The sequence below is a fragment of the Scardinius erythrophthalmus genome (genome assembly GCF_964197995.2).
Source record: "Scardinius erythrophthalmus genome assembly, chromosome: 17".
Classification (NCBI taxonomy): Eukaryota; Metazoa; Chordata; class Actinopteri; order Cypriniformes; family Leuciscidae; genus Scardinius; species Scardinius erythrophthalmus.
In genome coordinates, this window is record NC_138237.1 from 15,999,685 (window position 1) to 16,023,241 (window position 23,557).

The following is a 23,557-nucleotide window of genomic DNA, read 5'->3' on the forward strand; positions in this document are numbered from 1 at the left end:
AAGTATAACTCATTACCATACCAATCTGCCCCCTGTGGACCGGAGCTAGCACATGTTCCTGTACCTCTCTCACTATCATCTCCTGACCTCTAAAGAAAAAGATGAGAAACGGTTATCGGGAAAACATCCCCACCTCCTGTAGGCTCTAAGGAAACCTCCTTTACAAAGTTTTATGGACAGGTTTGAAAGCAGAGCGTAACTTTACCCGTAAGCTCTTAAGGTTTAATGTGGGTTTTATAGGGATATTCTGACTTTTTTTCTTTCGAGAAGTGAGTTTTATTTACATTTTGGTGAGTGTTTTTCCAGATTTCAAGTGGTCAAAAGGATTTCAGTGAGTGCTTTTGAAGCAGTTGTAAACTACAGCTCCCTTGTGCACGAATCATAAAACTTTAAAAGCCCCTGTAAACCCAAAATGTAATTTTTTCAGTTGCCGGGGACAAAAATTACAATTAGGTAAAGCATGTCAGAGTAACAAGAATATCTTCTCGAAACACCCACACATTAGGTGGGATAGGAATTTCAATGAGCGAGCATAATCAAATAACTGTACGTTATTGGAATATGATTTATATAAAATTCTAAAGGCGAGGAAAGAAAATTCTGCTAATGTTCATCATTTCTCTCTTTAGGCAGAAAATGAGTGCATGAAAGCTCAGAGCTCTGTCGATACCGCTTACCACCCCACACTGTGTGGCCATTATATGAACTGACACATTTGAAAGTAATGGATTTGCAGGCTTAAATCAGACTTAAATAACACAGATATTTTATATCCCTGTCTCATTCAGGCAGCAAAACAAAGTTTATTTTTTAATCAGGGGTTGGAATGGGGCGTGTTTGTGGGATTAATTTGCATATGTAAATGTCACCAAAGAGAGGTAGTGGAAGAGTTGAGGGACCTAAAAGAGCTGAGATCACAGCTGTCAGTCAATGACTTTCTAATCTCTCTGAGTGAAAAAAAGAAGAAAAAAAAACGGTTAATTTCTGGACCAAGAATATAAACAAACCGCAGAGTTTGCATTACAGAAAATAGATACAACCACCACGCATGTGAAAGGATCTAGGTTTAATATCAGTCCTGGTGGGAGATTAAATATAAAACAATTCGATTATTTTAATTTATTTTTGCATCACTATTTTGTACCTCAATTTAAGTGACAGCAGTAAACCATTTACTCACCCTCATGTCGTTCCAAACCCACAAGAATTATTTTCATTTGAACTGAGGGGTTTAATCCAAGTCTTCAGAAGTGACATGATCGCTTTATTTGACAAACAGATTTAATTTAGGATTCATCAGGGTTTGGAACAACATGAGTATGAGTAATTGATGACAGAATTGTCATTTATTGGTAAACTATCCCTTTAAGCAGATAAACAAACACTAAATACAACTATTAAAACACACTTATATAACGAAGGAAAAGGTGTATTATGTACAGCAGCAAACTAAATATTTCACAATAAACAAATAAGTGACTAAAATGAATTAGACTTCTGATCAAAAAAACAAGTCGCTACAAAGCTAAAGGTAAAGTAGCTTGTTAGGGAAAAAGTTTAACTTTGAAATGATTTCAAGTACTGTAGCGCTTCTAAGAAATGTAGTAGCGCTTCTGTAGAAATGCACAAAACATGCTGCAAGTACCAGAGGGCCTGTATATGAAAAGAGCAGAAGAGTTTAGAAGAAGAGTCATTAGGCAGAGATGCTTATATTTAACTAAATGCCAAAGGGCTGTATGGTGCAGGTCATAGTATATGCGTATGCGTTTGAATCTTTCTTGGCCAAAACTTTACGAAGAGAGCAAAAGTGTGAGCAAGTGAGAAAAAAAAAAAAAAAAAAAAAAAAAAAAAAACAACTCTTTCATTTGCAGTGTTTTTGCCTGAAGCATTGATCTTAAACTTTGAACTTCTGGGCCATTCAAGTAACCAGCAGCCTTCTGATGATGACGTCTTTGATACCAATAGAACAGACAGATTGAAGGGTTACTGACCTTTTTCCGAAGTTGGCTTCCTTCCTGCGGCAGTGCAGAGTGACCACTCTGTGTCCCTCACTCCTGACGTCTTGACTAACTGTCCACTGAACCGGGTTACTGGCCCTCGCCCCCAGAAACGCCACACCATCCTTCAACTTGACTCTGTTAGAAACATCAAAAGGATAAGGATATGCATATGTAATGTTTTTTTTGTTTTTTGTTTTTAGATGAAAGAAAGTTTATGGATCATCTTTAATTTATTTATGTTCCTTTGTGTGAAATACTTAATACATTTACTTTAAAAATATATATAACATGTATATACCTTTATGACACACCTCTTGGAAAATGGATGATTAACAAAAAGTGTTTCCTGTTCTTGAACAGATTGCAGTTGTTTTGCCTTATGCATTATACAGACAAAGGGAGAGACTACCCAAAAGCTCATGTAATACACTGTAGGCTACAGATGTGCTTGTATAACCTCAAAATCGGTTTGAGTCATTGCATTCTGCTTTCTACAAAAGATCTTTGTTTGGAATATTTTTAAGTCTATTATGGAATATGATGCATGCACCCCAAAAATTAATTCTGTCATTATTTACTCAATCCCACGGAACATAAAAGGTAAAAATGTCAATAATTTTCCCATTTACTATAATTCACTCTTTTGCCTGCAATTACAATGGGGACTGGAGATTTCAAAATTCAAAAAGGACATACACAGGCAAAATATATGTATCATAATTGCAGTCCATTCGAATTGTGAACTATATTCAAAATCTTCTGATAGCTTTGTTTGACTACAGATCGAAATTTAAGACGATATTCACTGATAATCTTCACCTTCAGGGAACTGTTAACCACTGCTAATGCGACTGTGTCATTGAGTTTCTCAAGAAACTGATCAATCTAAATCACGAACGAATCCTTGTGAACCAGATCAGACAAATTACTGAAAAGATCCAAATTAAAAGAACATTTTATTTCTGACACATAATTACATTCTTATTCATAGAAAGAATCTTGTAAACACTTTGTTCTTCTCCTGATACAAATACAGCTCAGCACTTAGATATCACCGCCTTATGCATTATGCCAATTTTTTTTTTTTCTATTGATCCATTAGCTTGGTGAAACTACAGGTACATCTTTACATTTTTATTGTCTTTAGTTATTATCTTGGAATACATGTAAAACTGCTTAAAAACACTAACTTGTTGAGATTTATAATTGTTAAATAGAACATTAAAGGGGGGGGTGAAATGCTATTTCATGCATACTGAGTTTTTTACACTGGTAAAGAGTTGGATTCCCATGCTAAACATGGACAAAGTTTCAAAAACTAAGTTGTACGTTTGAAGGAGTATTTTTGTTCCAAAAATACTCCTTCCAGTTTGTCACAAGTTTCGGAAAGTTTTTTTCGAGTATGGCTCTGTCTTACGTAAGATAGAGCGGAATTTCCTTATATGGGTCCTAAGGGCACTTCTCCGGTAAGATCGCGGGCGCGCGCGCACTCGTAGAACAGAGCAAGAGAGTGAAAGCAGTTCGCCATCAAAGCGCCCTGCCCGGCTTTTGGGAAGTCAATGTCACCAAAGAAGTGTGTTTTTGGTTGCCAGGGCAAGACAACCCTGCACAGATTGCCAAAGAACCCGGCGTTAAGGAACCCGTGGATGGAGTTTGTTTTCCTGAGCATAAACGGAGTTGTGTAAGACTGTTGTTCCCTGCATTTCGACGATGATTGTTTTATAAACAAAGCCCAGATCGATGGATTTGCAGATCGTCTAATGCTTAAGGATCGAGCAGTCACAATGATAAAGGTTCGCGGTCGTGCTTTGGAACGGTGAGTAAAACTGTTGAACAAATGTCTCTGTGTGTTGTTAGCTCTGCGCGTTAGCACAGCTTTAGCTTCGCCCACACGGCCCGCCCCCAGCTCGTTTTTTCCGGAAAGACTCGGTACAGCCAATCTTTCAATTAAAAATATAATAAAACAAAAGACTTTTTGGAGATATGAAGGATGCAATATTACTCTATGGGTACTCAAGATTAACAGGAGATTGAGTGAAAATGAGCATTTCACCCCCCCCCCCCTTTAATTTCATAGTTAAGGTAAAAATACAAAATAGAATCTCTTTTTATGTTATGCTTAACCAAGAAAATGTGACAAAATTAAGTGTAACTGGGACATTAATTTACATTTGCTATATACAGAATATACTTTGAAACCCCTGTCTGTCATCATTAAAGGAGAACTCCGGTCAATATTAACATTGAGCTAATTTTTTTGTACATTTGGAGTGCTGTCAATACAGAGAACAACGACAAAAATCGGTGTTGCCTACACCGAGTTATTCTATTTTTAAAATTTGCACCCTGTTGACTTCAATGGGGCAAGTACTAAACCTGCTTTTAGGCTCTTAACATCCTTGATGTGTCATTACAAGTGCACAGAAAATGTGAGTGATTCCTTCTGAGTGAACACGAGTGAATCTGACTGCAGTAGATGTAAAAGATATGTATAAAAATTATGTTATTTAAGTCCAAAGTAGTCGATTGCCGAGTTCACGTGCATAGGTTTATTACCTATGATCACGCTCGTGAACTCGGCAATCGACTACTTTGGACTTCAACCGAAAAAACAGGATGTAAACAGGTATTTGCGCTGGCTTAAATAACATCATTTTTATACATATCTTTTACATCTACTGAAGTCAGATCCACTCGTGTTCACTCAGAAGGAATCACTCACATTTTCTGTGCACTTGTAATGACACATCAAGGATGTTAAGAGCCTAAAAGCAGGTTTAGTACTTGCCCCATTGAAGTCAACAGGGTGCAAATTTTAAAAATAGAATAACTCGGTGTAGGCAACACCGATTTTTGTAGTTGTTCTCTGTATTGACAGCACTCCAAATGTACAATAAAATGAGCTCAATGTTAAAATTGACCGGAGTTCTCCTTTAACATTACATTGAAGAGAGTGGCCAGGATATTCTTTAAAATATCTTCTTTTTTGTTCCATGAAAGAAGAAAAAAAAATGAAAAACTATCCCCTACTGGGTGAACTATCCCTATTGTTTGCAGTGGCAATGGTATTGGCACAGTGTATCCTTGTGCATGTCCCACTTGTTCTAAACATCCAACACCTGCATTCAGCCAATCAAAGACAGGATGCTAAAGACGGGCTGCAGTGCAATTCAAATGCAGAAAATAATGGAATTGATGTTATCGCTAAGACCCAGACCAAATGCAATTAGAAACAGTCCTGACGATTGCTTTTTTCTCCTTCCATATCTTTTTGTTTAGCTTTCTTTTCTATCCTTCTTTCTTCCAGTATTTGTATCTAAAATAAAATACCTAATTGGCACATAAAGCCAAGTGTTTTAATATACCAACCAGTACACAATTCAGGAATGTGCAATAAAAGCTCCACTGGTGGTAACAAATTCAATTGGAATGTAATTAGTTTGAAAAAAAAAAAAAATCCTTTGTAAAACAAACATCTTTCTTTTTAAAATACCTCTTAAACACAGTTTAAATTCTGAAGCACATCTAAAAAAACACTTAAATATGGAATGTCTTTATATTTAAAGGTCACTCTGTGCCTCAACTGACAGTGACTAAATGTACCACTTCTGAAACATTTAGTGTGTATATCTGTTTGTAGTGTTGAATATTGAAAACATAGCTGAACACTTTACAAAGTAGTGCAAAAGTACATGTATTTTTTCATGCATTTCCTGCTGCTAACATAATTTGTAACAGATCATTTGTAAATGCTCTTGTGTATCATTCAAATTGCTTATACTGTGAAGCGGTTTTATCACAGGTTTATTCTGAACATCACGTGTTGGGTCCTATCTACTTGTTTAAATACAGAAACACACATTATGTTTTATAAAAGCAATATACATTTAAAATTCAAAAGGGGCCTGTCTTGGGACAAAGGATAAAATCCTGTTTCTCGGGAAAGACTTCATTAAGATACACTATGAATGGAATCAGCCTTAATCACATTTTTGATAGAAGAATGGAAGCCCATCTCACAAATAATACAGGTAATCTTACTTTTAATTAGATGCATCAGCAGTTTTTATACTCCTGAATGTGCGTTAAATGAACTAAGCCTGAAAAATACAGTTTCTTGAGCACCAGCATATTAGAATGATTTCAGAAGGATCATGTGACTGAAGACTTGAATAATGGCTGTTGAAAATTCAGCTCTGCCATCACTGGAATAAATAACATTTTAAAATATATATTTCACATTATTACGTTTTTTACTATATGTTGATACAATATATAGCCTTGGTGAGCCTTTCTCTATTCAAGTAGATGAGAGCTGTGACTGGAAACGGACCAAGTTGGCTACCGTACGACCCTTCAAAACAATGTCCCCTTTCCTTCAAAAGGCCCAGTAACTTCATTCATATACTCATGCAGCAGCGCTAAACCAGCGTAGATTGTGTCTGTTTAAACTGAACTGTGGGTGGTTAATCAATAAGATGCAGGTGTTTGTTCACCCCTTTGTGTCCCATCTGATCTGTTCATGTAATACTTGGCATTTACATAATGAAGATGATTTTGTTCTCAGTTTAATTGTTTTTTGATTGATCAAAATGAAAATCCAATATACTCAACACAGAGACCTATTCAAAGAGACACAAATCTCTAATAGTTCATCTAAAAACCTACAAAAAGTGCTGTTGCAAGCAGCATGAGAAGGCATTGAGGGTTAATTAGGGAATGGAAGATTTAAAAGATTTAAATGAGATTGGTTTGGCTAATATGATTTCTGGAGCGCAATAAAGGCTGCAAAGCAATTTAAAGAGAGATGTTCTTTCCCCTCACATCAGCACATGGGTGCCAGCTCATTAATTCTAAAACAACCTGAGTATCAATTAAAGTAGTATTTACCAATGTGATAGAAGTGTCAGCGCTCGCGAGATGGCGGGAGAGGCGAAGAGCGGAGAGAGCGGAGGGAGATGGATTGTAATATCAGATAGAGGAGATCTGTTGAAATCCTGACAGTTCGTCAACCCTGTGGCAGTTCTCCAAAATAACATGAGTAAATTCCCCAGATTCTCTGACATAATAAAAGTGAGGGATGCACATGCTCGGACGATTACGGTATTCGTCACAAATCACATTCCGTGACAGTTTTCGGAGCTAGGGTTGTGTGTTTCTCCTGGGTACAGCCAGCCTTAACTCTCCCTGCAGATGTCCGTGATCTATATTGACCGCGCTGATTAAATCAACATTGACTAAGAATTGAGTAAGTAATTGTTTTTTCTTCCATGTTGTCCACTGAGATCAGGGATGGAATATCTGATTGTGGAGAGAGAGAGAGAGATCAGTACGTAAGGGATAAATGTACAGTCAGTCTGTCATTACCACAAAAGTATCTTTATGAGTGAGTCATTTGAATCATTCAATTGATTTGCTCACAAATGCTGATTCATTCATTAACGAAAAACAGTAAGTGACCAACTTTGAGAGCGAGTCATTGAATAATTCATTTCAACCGATTTGTTCAAAAATGTAGATTCAGGAACGAAACAAGTGAATGTCTTTCCTGAATAATTCACTATTTTTTTTTTTACCAAAACACTGAATCATTCAGCTCATGAAACAACTACTGTGATGCACAATGGCTCTGATGCAGCTAACCATAATTATTTCTGTTGTTTGAGCAAAAACAGACAGAGAAACCAGCAAGATTGTGTTTAAAAATGCAAATGACTCAATATTAACTTCCTTTTTTAACTGTTTTATAAATGCAATATAAAATACTCGTGTTGGCTCCTCATTCCAATAACTACAAACTAAGTAGTTTGTACACACAAGAGGGTCTTTTGAGGTGCTTTTTGGTTTTTCCTTCCTTACTTACATACTTGTCCATTTAAGTGTTGTACATTTGATTCTAATTGGTCTGTTATGGCATAATGTGGGCAGATATTAAAGAAATATCACATATTGCACACATAATACCATGACTTACCAATCAGAATCAAGTATTCCAGAAATGCAGTGTAATGATATTTTTTTTTCAGTATATCAGGATTGATTTAATCCTGCAGGGGTCTCGCTAGACTGAGTCAATAGTGAGCTTTTTGGCAAAACGCTCATCCCTAAAGCTGCATTATGAAAAGTAGACATGCATTATAGTAGAAAGACGGGTGAAAAGAGATGATGCCAAACATTGACTCATATTTAACACCTTCATAAGTCTTTTTACCCCCTGAGCTGCATATAAACCCCCTGTGTGTGAGAGGAATCATTTATGATACATTACACAAACACACACATTTATTCCAGGCCAGCACAGGTAGCCTGGGGTGACAATTACTCCAACACCACCAAATCAGCATTTAATTGCTATAAAAGGCCATATTAGCAAACATTGTGTTAAGTAGTTTACAAAAGACATGGAGAGAGAGAGAGGGGGAAATAAATGGGGGTGAGGGGAGAGGAAGACGGGATAATTAATCAAATTAAATTTGTAGAAATGCTCTGGTGTTATATGGCAGAAGATTGTATTGAATTGTTTATTGCTTTTTACTTTTTAAAAATTGGCAATTGCACGGTCACCAGGGTTGAGAGCCATTCAGAACTGAATTCAATAAATGGCCATTCAATTCCTGATTTGAATTGATTAGAATTGAGGTAACAAAGATATAAAATTATGATTGTAATTTGAATTTAAAGAGGTAAATTAAAAAAAGATGAGTGAAATTCAAAGAAATTCATATGTGTTAAATGTTTTTCTGTATGAATTAACCAAAAACATGTTAGCATACACAACACTGAGGTATTTTCAGAAACATCAGACTGTATTAATAATACCTGTTTGAAATGGCAATCATAGACATTTATAATTAAATCTAAAGAAAAAAATAAAAATAAAAATGACCCACACACTCACCGGCCACTTTATCAGGTACACCTTGCAAGTACCGGGTTACACCGTGTCATAACTACACACGACACGAAAAAAGATTCCAGCGACAGGCAGTGTCTGTCCACATATATATAATGTTTGTGAATTTGATTATGTAAAGTTAGCTACTTATCCATTTTCTTGTGAGTGAAGTCAAGTATTTTCTCTTTACGTGCACTTGCCGCGAGACTCCGCCCACACGCTGTTCTGATTGGCTGTGATTTTTGATTGACGTTGTGGCGTCTCACAGTCGCGTCGCGTCCAAGCGGCAACATTCTGATCTGAAAAATGAAGCCTACCCGGAAGTGTGAATAACTGCAATGCATCGAAAATCCGCTAGAGGAAGGTCCCAAAAGGGAGCAAATCTCCATAGCCCCCATGTTAAAATGTCCGTTTTCACAGCATAAATTCATGTTTTTACAGGTTGGCCCCATGGACTTTTATTGTATTTTTCGATAGGTTCCGAGTGCCTGACAACCATGAGGGCTGTGAATTTTTTTCTAACTCGTTAGTTTAGATCGTATTTAGATATAAAATGTATGACAATAAGGGCGTGGTTAACTTTGATTGACAGCTTGATTGACAGCTGACAAGGCAGCGCCACGGAGAATGACAACATAAGAAGCGCCATTTTTTAATACAGTTGACATAATATAAGACTACTGTTTCTGTATCATGAAATGTAGTTTTAAGAGTTTTTCAGGCGAGAATGTAGTTGTTTAAAGCTCAAATCTGTGGTTTATTTATAAAGATTTATGAAAATTGTATCCAGTTGTGAGATCCCGCAATGACCGGGCGCTCAGCGTTCATGTACCCCGCCTGGAACAGCCTTTCCTCGGCTAGACGTTATGAGGTTTGCCAAGGACTCTGGCGTCTCTGTAGTGATTAAACATGAGATATAATTCGTCTTGTGTATATCTAACGGGCGATTTTTGGTTTCGTGAATCTATAATTTGTTCCCTGGCCAATCGTTTTGGCTGAGGGGAAGTTTCATAACTTTATAAGCTATTTAACTTTACCGTTTTATGGTTAGACTAGAGCGCTGACTTAACAAAAAGAGACTGGGTTGAGTTTTGTCATTTTAAATTTTAATACAACGAATATGATCTGTAATGTTGTTTACTGCAACATCTGTTGTTTAGTACAAACGCACATATTGCCTGGACCATATTAAAATGTTTAATATTTTTCTATTATATTTAAAACAAAAAAAGATGCAGGTTTGTGTTTTATATATTTTTTTTTTATATAAATAGGCAAACGTTATGTGCAGTGAATATAATCAATACGAGTTGCCTGAACCACATTTGTGTGGCTATAATGTTTAAGATTTCTTTAAATGAAAACGAAAAGAGTTAGTATGGTGTTTTATAACATATTTCGTTGCCTAAAATATACACAGAGATAACCGGAGTAGCAGAGCGAGCTCAAGCCAGAGTGACGCGCGCTGAGTCAGAAGGTGGGCGGGGTCAGGATTTCCCAAGATTTTCCAAGATGGCGCCGCCCATACCCCCCATAAACGGCTTCAAAGTATAATTTTGAAGAATTTTGCCCAACTCTTGGCTACTAATCTGCTAGAAAACCATCATATTCTTCTAAAAGTTCATCTTTAATGGTTGTGTTTTGCTGAGATGTAATGACAGGATGTTGAAGACTGACAAATAATGATTACATTAACCTGGCTTGCAACAGAGGAAAAAAAAGGAAAAAAAAGAGGTCTACATAATGATCCCCAGCTTGATGGCAGACAGCGGGTGAATGGACTGACTGAAAGGAGGGGGAGGAGGTCACATCACAAGCTCCTGTCTTAAGACTGACAGACAGGCTCTTGAGCGCTTTTCAATACCAATGGGGACTGGCTAGTGTCCCAGTGTGCCAGACCAGGCACAATGTACCAGGCTCTCCCCCGCAGCTACATATAACAGCGGCTCGATTACAGACGTTCCTGCCACTCAAGCTTTGAGCCCTTACCTGCCAGTGAGCCAGGCGTACTTTGCAAGAAAGGCCTATACTCATTCCCAACAGGTGCTGCAGCCTTAGATCTTCCTGAGCTATGATGAGACATCTGCACGTCAAAGGAAGAATGATATCAGAGGAGTAAAATGTCAAGCCTTGCATTTGAAAGAGGTTCGGCGTGGGTTAACTGGCTTTTTCCCTACGATGTGTTTGCTGACGTGGTTCATGTCAAGTGTTTACAATCCAATTAAAAGACAACAAGCTTAAGACAGTAAGCTTGCATTAAAACTAGACAGAAATTGTCAATATTTGGACAGAAATGTACTACTCTTTCAATGTAGATCAGTGCGTTACATTTTTGTAATTTTTGACATATCAAAGACAGCATAAGAGGAGGAGAAATTAGGCTAGGTTTACTAGCCAAAAAAAATATTTCTGGTGTGATTTAAGCTGGAAAAACAACATTCATAATGCCAGAATTTACTGCTAACTTAAAATGTTATCTAAACAAACAGTTTATGTCTAACAGGAACTGCACTTTTTTGCCTGTTTCTTACACAGAAAACAGCTGCTCGGGAGAATTACCAGTTAAAGAGACTTTAAATTTACATTTCCATAACCCGTATTTCCATAAGGCTTTACTTCTAAATGAAGTCAAGACCTTGGTGTTGCTAGCACAATAGGAACACGTTTACACTTTAGATGCATCTGCACTTCAAAAGACATCTGTAAATAGTACAACTAATTTACAATGACAAAATCATAACATATACGGTATATGACAGTAACATAAAAAAGCAGTAAATAATGGAAATAAAATTAATGGGAGAGAAAAAGAAAGAGAAAAGAAGGAAAAAAATGAATTAAAACCCTCACAGCTATCTGGTTTAGCGAAGGGTGTCAAATCAGCTCCTGGACAAAACTGACCTTTAAGAGAGGTATTTGAACAAGACACCACCTCGCCAGTCTCACTATGATGGAAGCAAGGCACTCATATAAAGAGTTGGATTTTTCCCCTTAACAATCCAGGAGAAGATGCAAATTAGTAGTGCACACATCATAGATGAACAAAAATAAACTGGATGTTCTGTGTTGATTAGTGAATGTGATGTACAGTAAGGTAGCATGTAAGCGCGTGTTCAGCAGCCAAAATGAAAAAAAGAAATGTTCATTTCTGCAATTAATTTGGACTGTTTACAATGTAAAAAGAATCAAGAATCATTGTCATATCCATTACCATGCTAAACACTCAGAGATTTGTCATGACAGAAGTATATCCAGTCATGTAAAAAAGAAAGTATACCCTTTTGAATGTTTTCAGGACAAAAAATAAATAAAATAAAATCACCTGGTCCTTGGCAAGTACTTTGAAGTCCTCTGTTCCCTTGAAGTCAATCATTCTACAGTGAGGAAGATTATTCACAAGTGGAAAACATTCAAGACAGTTACCAATCTCCCAAGAAGGGGACTTCCCAGCAAATCCACCCCAAGGTCTGACCGTGCAATGCCCAGAGAAACTGCAAAAAACCTAAGAGCTACTGTACATCTCAGACTCTACAGGCCTCAGTTAGCATCTTAAATGTTAAAGTTCATGACAGTGGAATTAGACAAAGACTGAACAAGTCTGGCTTGTTTGGAAGGGTTGACAGGAGCAAGCTTCTCTCTAAAAAGAACATGGCAGCACAGTTTAGGTATGCAAAGTTGCATCTGAACAAGCCATAAGACTTCTGGAACTATGTCCTTTGGACAGACGAGACCAAAGTGGAGATGTTCGGCCATAATGCACTTCACCACGTCTGCCGAAAACTAAACACAGCATATCAGCACAAACACCTCATGCCAACTGTCCATCATGCTGATTTTTGGCTTGTTTTGCAGCCACAGGACCTGGGCACCTTGCAGTCATTGAGTCGACCATGAACACCTCAATGAACTGAAGCAATGTTGTAACGAAAAGCGGGCCAACATTCCTCCAGAACGATGTGAGACGAGAGACTGATAAAGTCATATAGAAAGTAATTACTTCAAGTTATTGCTGCTAAAGGTGGTTCTACAAGCAATTAAATCATAGGGTGTACTTAGTTTGTCAAACATGGCGTCTCCATTTTGGCTTTATTTTTGTTAAATAAACAATGATACAGTGTAATATGCCATGTGTTGTTGTTCATCTGAGGTTGTATTTACCTAATTTTAAGACCTGCAAAAGACCAGATGAATTTTTATTATATCCTGATATGTAAAACCATAGAATTCAAAAGAGTGATTTACATTCTATAAAAAGATTTACATTCATATAGTTATATTATATATATATATATATATATATATATATATATATATATATATATATATATATATATATATATATATATATATATATATATATATATATATATATATATATATATATATATATATATATATATATATATATATATATATATATATATATATATATATATATATATATATATATATATATATATATATATATATATATATATATATATATATATATATATATATAAATTGTATTTAACTTTATGAATCTTTTTATGTAAGGTATGCACGGAACGTCTGCATGAATATTACCAAAGGGAGAACTGCTTCTCCTGCACAGATTTTTCCACAACGGCAAGAAATTCATTTGCATTTTAAAACACTGTCTATGTGAAAAAGACGACTTTAATGGTTTCATTTAAACAGGTAATAGGATTTGGATGAACTAAGCAAAATATATATATATCTTCAAAAGAGTAAAAATTTCATTCATTCTCCACAGTCTTTAATTTTCCTCTGGCTTAATCGGTGAGGCGCATGCAAACTAAACATTCTGCTCCCAACCAAGTCCTGCATGCTCACAGGTGAGCATTGTCTGGGCTGTTCCAGGCCTATATGACCTCCTGCAACCTACAGCAGAAGGAAGTTACAGAATAAAGAAATTGTCCAAGGCCAGGCAAATTGAAATAAAATGAACAATATCTGGCATTTGCCTGCTCGAGATCCAGAAAGTTGGAGGCAATCAGAGCTGTGATAAGTGTACTTGGAGAGATGCACGGATAAGGAAGCTAATTTAATTAATGAGTCTAGTTCCCCTCTTTTCATTACCACCCTCGTTAAATGTATTGGGGCATGACAACATGGCAAATGGGAAATGAGATTAACGCTGTCAGATTCATAGCCCTCACCAGACTAAGCTAATCTCTACGCGGGCATTTAGCATTTCCTTGTCTTACACTCAAACACAATCTCGCAAGGAACACACACATGTAGTCCCATACCCTTTTTCCCTCTCTGCACTGAAATAATGAGGTGGTGATTAGCTGGGGTCTCTGCTGGGATAGAGGTGAGGCTAATATCTGGACCTGGAGCTCTGCTCCCACACTTCTGTAAAGCTCTGATAGAGACACATGCTGGGCTCAAGCCAAGCACATCCACCTTATCAGCACACAGGACCTCCCTGAAATACGACTAGAAATACTAATTGAGGCTGACTGACATAGTACATCAACAAAAAGGTCTAAAACAGGACAGAATGAAGAAATGCGATGGGTCTCATTCACTAATAATTGCGTACAAAAGCGGCTACATTAGAGTTTACGCTACATCACAGAGTGCTGTGAATCCATTGATTTCAACGGGGATAGTGTGTCAGAAGGAAGCATTCCCACTATTTTCAAACTTCTTATGCGTGCAGAAAAGGTTCTTATGCAAATTTTCACAGAGATTCACAACAGGTGTGCACGCACATAGATGACTTCTAACCATCGTTCTAATATTGAATTTAGATTATTTGAAATGAGGAAGCTCATACCTGCAGATTGTAATTAGCCCAAACCAAGGTGGGAAATTAATTTGGGCCCTCCAGCCACAGTGAAGTTGTTCTGCTTGGCTTCCTTTCCGACTTCATTTGAAAAAACTAAATCAAGATTATCCAAAGAAAATGTATGAGAAAAAGAGAACATAACATGAAATGTTGCGTTAGCAAATTTATAAAAATTAGTAAAAAGTATTGTAATTTTACTTCTGTAGCACAAAATAAAATAAATAATATAATTTAGAAACATTGTTTTTCCATTTACATTTATTTCACAGTGCACATGTATTACTATAAGAATATATGACTTTCTTATGGGTGGTAATAATAATAATAATAATAATAATGCATTTATTATTATTATTATTATTATTATTATTATTATTATTATTATTATTATTATTATTATTATTATTATTATTATTATTATTACATTCATACTGTTTGGCTTCTTAAAACAGTGGTGTGAATTTAATGTGGAGTGAGACATTTTCCCAACTAAAAAGAGGTTTCACTCCACTTTAAAGTCCAGGTACAAGTCAATGTAAATGTGTTTTACTCTTTCAATTTGGGCATTAAAAATGGGTATGTTTTTTTTTTTTTTAACTCTTAAAGGGCACCAGATTGATACATTTTTCAAATGTACAAAAATACCACTCTAGACATACCACCTGTGTCTCACAAAATCCTGTTATATATATATAAACAAACTCTTTATATTGTCTGAATGTATGCGTTTATGCATGGTTAGTGAAAGTAGCGTTAATCCTTAAGAATTCTTCTCCATTAATCCTTAAGAATGAGGAACAAGGTCCTTTTGAGAATTCAAAAGGAGGCTCTTAATTACTGAGCTTAAGAATATCACTGTATGGAGCCTTTGAAGTAGCAAGGCGGATGAGTGTACAGTACAGCTGGATCGTACTCATGAAATTAAGTCCTTATCAGGCATCATCCCCTGCTATTTGCCCTAATGCTGTAATGAATGTAATGCGATACAGCACCCTAATCCACAGAAAATAAGATTTGACCTCATATCGAATCGGCCTCGGGTACCCGGCTACAAGAACAAAAGTTTGATAGCTTACATTGCTGGGATTCCCATCCATTAATAGCACGATCATGTCGATACAGATCTCTGGAATTGTACCGGTGGTTCATCTTGTGACATCTTCTGGCCATCATTTGCTAGAAAAGTGGAGATGTCTATAAAATGGAGTGATTGAACAACTCCCTGGTGAGACTGCTATTAGCAACTTCCCTGAGAAAGAAGCGCTGTCACCCGCCTCACCAAGCGCATCTGTGTTTACCATCAGACTAACTCAACCCTGCCATGCCTGGGGAGCCAAGCTAATGGAGCCCATTAATGAGTCTGATGCAGCAAAGCACGCCGCTCCTTCTAATCAATGAGAGGAAAGTGCACTAGTGTTTCTCAGATTTGTCACAGAGACAGGGAGGAGGAGTGGCTCTCTGAGCGCCGCTGAAGACAGATGGCAGAGCGGGAGTCCCAGAAATGGATGTGCTACACCGGCATGAGTCGAGGATAAAAGGCAAAAGTGCATGATGTGCAAGACGCCACCAAGAATGTGGTCTTATCTGATCATCAAGATAATCGTAACACTGATTGTTGGCATTTGTAGATTTTGTAACAACTAATCAATAAAATTCAAATTGATCGTGTGTGTGTGTGTGTGTGTGGATAGATTATATATAATAGATATAGATATAGATATAGATATAGATATAGATATAGATATAGATATAGATATAGATATAGATATAGATATAGATATAGATATATAACATGTATATTATTTATAATATTTATATTTTCTATTAAACAAATTAAATTTAGGTTGACAATTAACCATATTTTAATGTAATTGTACATGTAAAGCAACTTTTATAAGAATAGTAACTTTACTGAGATCACAAAAAAGAAACTTGCTGAACATCTAGGGTTTGGGTTTTACTGTATTAATATAATAATTAAGTGATTGAACCTATCTTGCCGTTAACTTACTTTTATTTCAAACATTTCTGCACACAATGTATAGCCCATATTAATACATTTTTATCATACCATTCATTCATGGAAATACTGGGTTGTATGTCATTTTTATTCACTTTATCAAGAGTGATCGATAGTTGCAGACCTCGACATCTGAATAGACTGAATAGACTTCCAAACGCTCTTATTCTGTGGGAGGGAAAAAAAAACACTATCATTGAAGGACAGCAAGCTGGAGCTTCCTTCCACACTAAATACGAATATCAAATGGAATAATTGAATTTTCACTTTAGCCTCATATGAATTATTTCACAACCACGTCTAATTTCCTCTTTAAGCGCTTATGTATTATTCCTCGGAATCGCTACTCTGTGACTGTCCAATTGCCTCACACAGCAAAACGAACGTGGCTGCAAGGACATGAGCGCAACTTTGAACCTTGTGGTGATTAAAATCTTCTCTGACAATGACAGTTCAAGTGTGTTCGACTCGGGCAGCTTAATGATTCTTCTCTGATCATAACCTTACCCGCATGGCCCTTATAGAGCAGAATCAGATTAACATAACTATATATAAAATTCCACAAGTCATCAGTGCAGTCTTGGCACACCAGCACTACTGGCAGTCCACAGCCGATAATGAGATACTATAAAATGCCCTGTAAATCCTGCATCTTGTGTTAAAGCTGGTTACATAGGAGCATGCAAGATCCATCTTTGCAAAGATTGTATGCCCTCTTGCTAATCAGAGATGGGATGAGTCAATTATATGAGCTGTCTTTGTACAAGCGGCATCAAATATTCTCATTATTTATTCCCGCCAATGTCATTCCAAATCTATGCTGTAATCTTTCTGTGGTACACAAGAGAAGTTTAAGAATTTTATAAATTCTTAATAATATATATTATTTATATTAGATTATATATATATAATATAAATATATATATAATATAATATTATATTTAGAACATATATATTATATTATTCAACCAGTATACATGCATACATTTTTTATTCAATACTGACCCTTCTGATGAGTGGAAATTCAGTTCCAAGTGGAGAAATTAAAGAGGAAAAACAATACAATTTGACAGGGTAAATGAAAGACAAGTTAACAAGCGTTTAATTTCGCTCTTTTTTTCCTTCTTTCCGTTTGAAGATATTAAACAAGCCTGGCAAACCCTCTGACAGTCAACAGCGAGTTCAGGGGACAAGGCAGAGAGGGAGGAAAAAACAGCACAATGTCAAGTGAGCAAAAAATGTAGATTTCAAATGAGAGGAGGATGCGATCCATCTACATACTGAGATCACAGTGAGCTTGAAACAGACTTCCACTGACTCCAAGACCACAAAGAAGTAGAGGCGATGCAGGTGGCACGGCCTTCACAGCTGACTCATTTCCCTCATCCTCTCTTTACAGTTCATTCTAAACCCAGCCAACGGTTTTACAGAGAGTGTCCTCGGAGATGAGTTTCGATTAACCTTTCAATACAAAAGTAATCTCGGCTACCTATTCAGCCTTTTCAATTGCAATTTTTCTATCTGTAAAATAATCAACAGTTGAAAGGGGGGAGAGTGGCTGCAAGTACACAAAATCGTGCCTGGTAAAGCGATGCCGTTGTTGAGACGCTTGTGCTGAATGTAGAGTGGACGGAGCAGGGTGCAAACAGCACTAAAGATGAGGACTACAATACGGCATTTTGTCCATCACTTATGGGTCCTTAAAATTGTAAAACAAGACAGGGTTTTTTGCTGCTGGCATGAGGTAAGATACAGAACTAAAGGTGACAATGTTTTCACTGTCTCTCAGAGATCACAAAATTCCAAAACGCAAGCAGCATTTTAAGGCATCATAGGGGTGTTCTCAATGTAACATGTTAACACATGCGATAATTTTTTGTCAAAACTATTAGCCTAAATTCAGTTGCTATTAATTTTTAGATATAATTATTAACACTCAAATAACAAATTGTATGCAAACATGAAAACTGCACATAAGGCAGTTTTTGCATTAACTTTTAAATCTAATTATATGTTTTTACTACAATTCATTGTTGAAATATTATCATTTAGCCTACACAGTGACTGTAATTTTCATGACACATTTATTTAAACATTCATTAAATAATCAAGACATCACTAACAGGTTAAGTTAAATATGAAAATATAGGCTAATAGTGCATATTTTTAGTGGAAGAGTTCATTTCTCTAACAAGCTGTGGACACTGAATGACTTGCCTGAGGTAAATGTAATGCTACGTGACTTGTTTACAAGCTGTTTTATTGATGTCTATCCGTTGAAACATGATGTTGAAACACTGAGATATTACGCGAGATATGAAACGTTTCAGTAAGCTGTACTGTATCTTTCAACATACCTTCAGATGTTCATTCATGTTTATTGCAGCCTTGATGAGCATGAGAGACTTCTTTCAAAAACCATGAAATATATACACAACACTGTATGATACATTATCTATACAAACCACTTGTATGTACATGTACAATTTACATACATTTTATATGCATGTATATATAAAACTTATATAAATATAGCAACATTTTAGGCTACACTGCTGCCTATGTGGAGTGTTCTACAGTCACTTACGCGGTTTCATATCAGTTGGTGTACTGTCTCAGTGTGACAGAAGACAGCACGGCACTTCACTAGGTTTTTGAAACGGAGCATTTATTATCACAAGAACATTAACCCAACAGCAGATACAACGTAGGCGTCTGACATTTCAAAACAGTCTCCAAGTCTTGTATTGACCCCGACTCAAGCTTTGCTGACAGATGCCAGCTGCAGCTCTGACAAGTGTGCGGATAAGGAATAGAAAAATGCATTCCTACAGGCAAACACGTGCTGATGTTTTTGCAGAGAAACTTTAGCTGAAGTGAATATCGATTCCTTGTGATTGAAACCGTCTGACGGTCTTATTAATGGTGCATTAGAGCACCCAGCGCTAGAAGCAGAACCATCATCGAACAGATGTTGAATGAGTGACGCTTTCAAGAGGTCACAGATATTGTCATGACAACGTCTGTTCGGTCCAGGTCACGTAACCTCCATTATGGCAACAGATGTGAACGGGCATCACATGTTGGCACAGACTTGTGTTGAAAGTTGCAATTAAGTATGACAAAACAAAGATTTGCAACAGAGATAACTAAAAAGTCATCACCAAGCCAAACAGAGAGTGAACAAAGGCCACGACAACATCTGCTCGGGTAAATATGAAATCATGCTATTACCAAAATGGCATGAGATGTGTGGAAAAGTAATAAAATGTTGCTGGAGAAAAAAAAAGAAAAAGAAAAAAAAGATAATTTAACTGCTTTTTTAGAAAAAAAAAGGCGCTAAGCTAACCTGCCTCATCTTTGTGTTATTTTAACCTATTTTCCTCCTCTCCAAGGAATGAAATGACAGGAAATGTAAACAGTTTTAAAATAGAAGGTTTTTCATGGTCATTCTGTAATTAAACCAGACCAGCACAGAGAGAGTGGGAAGAGAGGAACGATGCCAAATTATTCACTGATAGAAAAAAATAAGTGAAATAAGACGACGACAACAATGAGGATGAAGAAATAATTGAAAGTCTTTCATGACACAAACTACTGAACCAGTGCAAAGAGGACTCAATGCCAAAATAGTGTGTTAAGCCTGTCTAACCTGCCTGTAAGACCCCCATGATGCAATAATTTAGATTCTCTGCAACTTGAATGCTGCAGAATATCAGATGGGAGTAAAAACTCAAGGACGATAGAAAATGTACCCATGTGGAGAAGCAGTTAGTCCTCATACAAACATGATTTTGTGCAATATTAAGTATCTAAAATGTTGTTGAAAGCACATATCTAACTCTAAAGTCTAAGTCTGTCTTAAAAGTCTTGACCATGTTACATGCTCATTCCCATACGAAGGAAAAATCTTATGGGAATGAGCTAAACAGGCGGTGGGGGGGGGGGGGGGTATTAGTTGGACATTTTTGTAGGACAAACAAACTAATATGTTTCCTGGCCAGGGGAATAGCAAACATACAGCTTTTCCATGCTCTTACATGAGTTGTGGGACAGCTGCCCAGTAAATCATTTCAAAAATGAGGTCACAACCAGGCAGGAAGTGGTGCGAGTTCTACTCTAATCAGTGCCACTTCAGGCCAATCCTATATACATATATCGGCCACCTATGCTAACTTAAGTCTTTCCCGACCTTGGTTTGATGCCAAGCCGATCAAAAATTAAAATTCATGTATGAGATTCTGGGTAAGGTGGATCATCCTATAAAGATCCAATATTTAGATGGGTTTTGGAGAGTTGATGGGGATAATCACCAACGGCTACAGGAGAGATTACAGAATGTCCAATGAGATGAACAAACCAGCTAAATAGTCTACAGAAGGTCTATTTGTGTGCCAGAGCCTTAATTCTAGAGCAACGGAACACTCATTTTATGAAGAAAAGTGTGTGACTGCTTTTAAGACATAACTTTGTGATGGAGGATTAAACATGGTTTAGTTGTAGAGTGTTTCAGCATTTCGGAGAGCAAACAGCAAAGCATTGCAGGAGATTATGGCAAATCTGATTACCATTATTTTACTTGTTCCGCTTATGCAAAATTTCATTTGGAATAAGTCTTTAACCTTGACTTCTGTCAGCACTTCAGAGAGGGAAGAAATGTAAAAAAAGAAAAAGAAAAAGCGTTTCAAAGCACAGACCAATTTACATCAATGCTAAGAAAATGCAAATGACAAATCAACAGACAGAGATATGCAAATAACATTGATCTAAAGTCATTACCACAACAATTAGTCTCTGCAATCATCAAAATATTTCAATAAGGACGGTTACATCTCATTGACTATTCATTATGTTCTCTAATTAGATCATAAATTGTAAAGATATACGACCATGAGCCTTTGACAGATGAGAAAACAGTACAGCAGAATTGCATTGATAAAAGTCAAAGTGCAAAGACTTCTGAAATTAAATAAAAAAATGTTGTTTGTTAAGCAATATGTACTCAGAAACTCAAGGCTCCTTATTCTTTATTTATATAGAATTCACACACCACCCAAAGTAACCCCGTGACCCAGGTGCCTTGTGTGCCTTGAAAAAAAAAAAAAAAATGACGCTGGAGATAACAGACGCAATTCTGCAGAAAATTCATAAATTAGATGAAAAAGCATTTTGAGACAACACAATTTAAGCCGTTACTGTTTGCTAAAGTTAAATTGCTTAGTGTTTTTTTAAGATCATTTGTTCAACACCTCCGCAATCTGCCATGAAAGTTGATTCAGTGTTGGGTGATTCTCTAACATGCTCTGACAATGGAGCGATGCCAAAAACACTTTAGTATGCCCTCAAAATAAAAGCCTTCTAAACTTAACCAAACTGCCTGGAGTGTGTTTATTTTTTCTCTATCTTTTTCTTGTGCGCTTAAATTACAAGTTTAATTTCCTTTTGCTGACGGCTACAACTTTCTTGGCATACCTGTGAAGCTTAATAAAACCCAAAGCACACTCCATCTTTTAAAGCATAATTTGCTAATAATGTTCCTCGCACACTGTATAATATAAACATCATTTGTACTTGAACAACAGGGATTTCTGGGTAAATTATCCTAAATGGCACAGGGCCAAAATGTCCCTTGCTCTTGATCTGATGAAATAAACAGTGGTTGGTTGTGCATCCTGCTTATGACGGGGGGGAATGATTTTTTTTTTGTAAATCCCTGGACGCATATATTTGTTATATTCCATTTTATTATCTGTTAATGGCTCAGTGGTGCTGGGACTAAATCAATTTGAGCTGATCTTTAAAAGCCAGCGCATCAGTGAGCACATTAGCCTGATTTGCACTTCATTATGTGCACTGATGGGCAGTGCTGAACAATCACATCAGCAGGTGCAGAGCAGAGTAGAGGGAACCCAGGCAGGTAGAACAGCGAGTGTGTGTGTGTGTGTGTGTGTGTGTGTGTGTGTGTGTGTGTGTGTGTGTGTGTGTGTGTGTGTGTGTGTGTGTGTGTGTGTGTGTGTGTGTGTGTGTTGCACAAATAATTGCCTTTAGAAGAAAATGCAAAAGGCAGAGAGATATTCCCCTATTCTTTTCACCACTAAAAGAGTAAAAGAGTGCTTGAAAAAAAAAAAAAAAACACATTTAAAAAATTGTTTGCTTTTCTGAAATGTGTCATCCTTTCTGTGTGCTTGCAATTCTTCAAGGATTGCTTTGGGATTTGCTATCTGGAGCTGTTGTGATGGTTTTGGGTTCTTGATGATTTGCCAGGTAAACTTTTGTAAGGAAAAACAAGATAAGTATGTGCATCGTTCAACATCTCCATTCCTAGATAATTTCCTCATTCCCTTCCAAAATGTGTTATTGCATTCTGTTATTATTCTCTGTAGAGCACCTTACAGGAATGAGGTTAAAATTGTAATTTAAAAAACAAACTGAAATGCACTTTTGGTATTTTAACATCAACTGTTGGTTGTATCTAAATCAGTCTAATTAGGATTCAGATGCAATCCTCTATAAAAAATAAATAAATAAATAAACCTTGTGAAAAGAAATTGGGTTAAAATTCACTATCAGCAAATATTTAATGTTGATATCTGGGAAGCATAATGTTGAGCTAAAAATTCACTTAAATAATATAAGGAGTGTTTATCCAATTTATATCGTGCGTTTGGTTTAGGTTGTCATTCACCAAATCTTAATTTAATCTTTTGGGGAAAATTATATGAGTGCACATTGATAAATCATGCAAATGATGCAAAAATCCTTAAAATAATCTCTTAATTGAGCGGTTCATTTAGTAAAACCCTGAAAATAATTAGTAATGGGTTTTTTATATAGTGGTTTTC

General features: G+C 36.5%; 1 protein-coding gene across 1 annotated transcript in view; it reads right to left on the bottom strand.

Annotated features, from left to right (window-relative positions):
• Positions 1 to 23,557, bottom strand: part of LOC308705650 (transmembrane protein 132C) — a gene marked incomplete at its 3' end in the record, with an annotated part of 110,467 nt that overhangs the window by 67,617 nt on the left and 19,293 nt on the right. Inside the window, exon 3 of the mRNA XM_081390764.1 lies at positions 1,992 to 2,135. Within this exon, the coding sequence (XP_081246890.1) occupies positions 1,992 to 2,135 (144 nt within the window). The remainder of the gene's footprint in view (positions 1 to 1,991; positions 2,136 to 23,557) is intronic.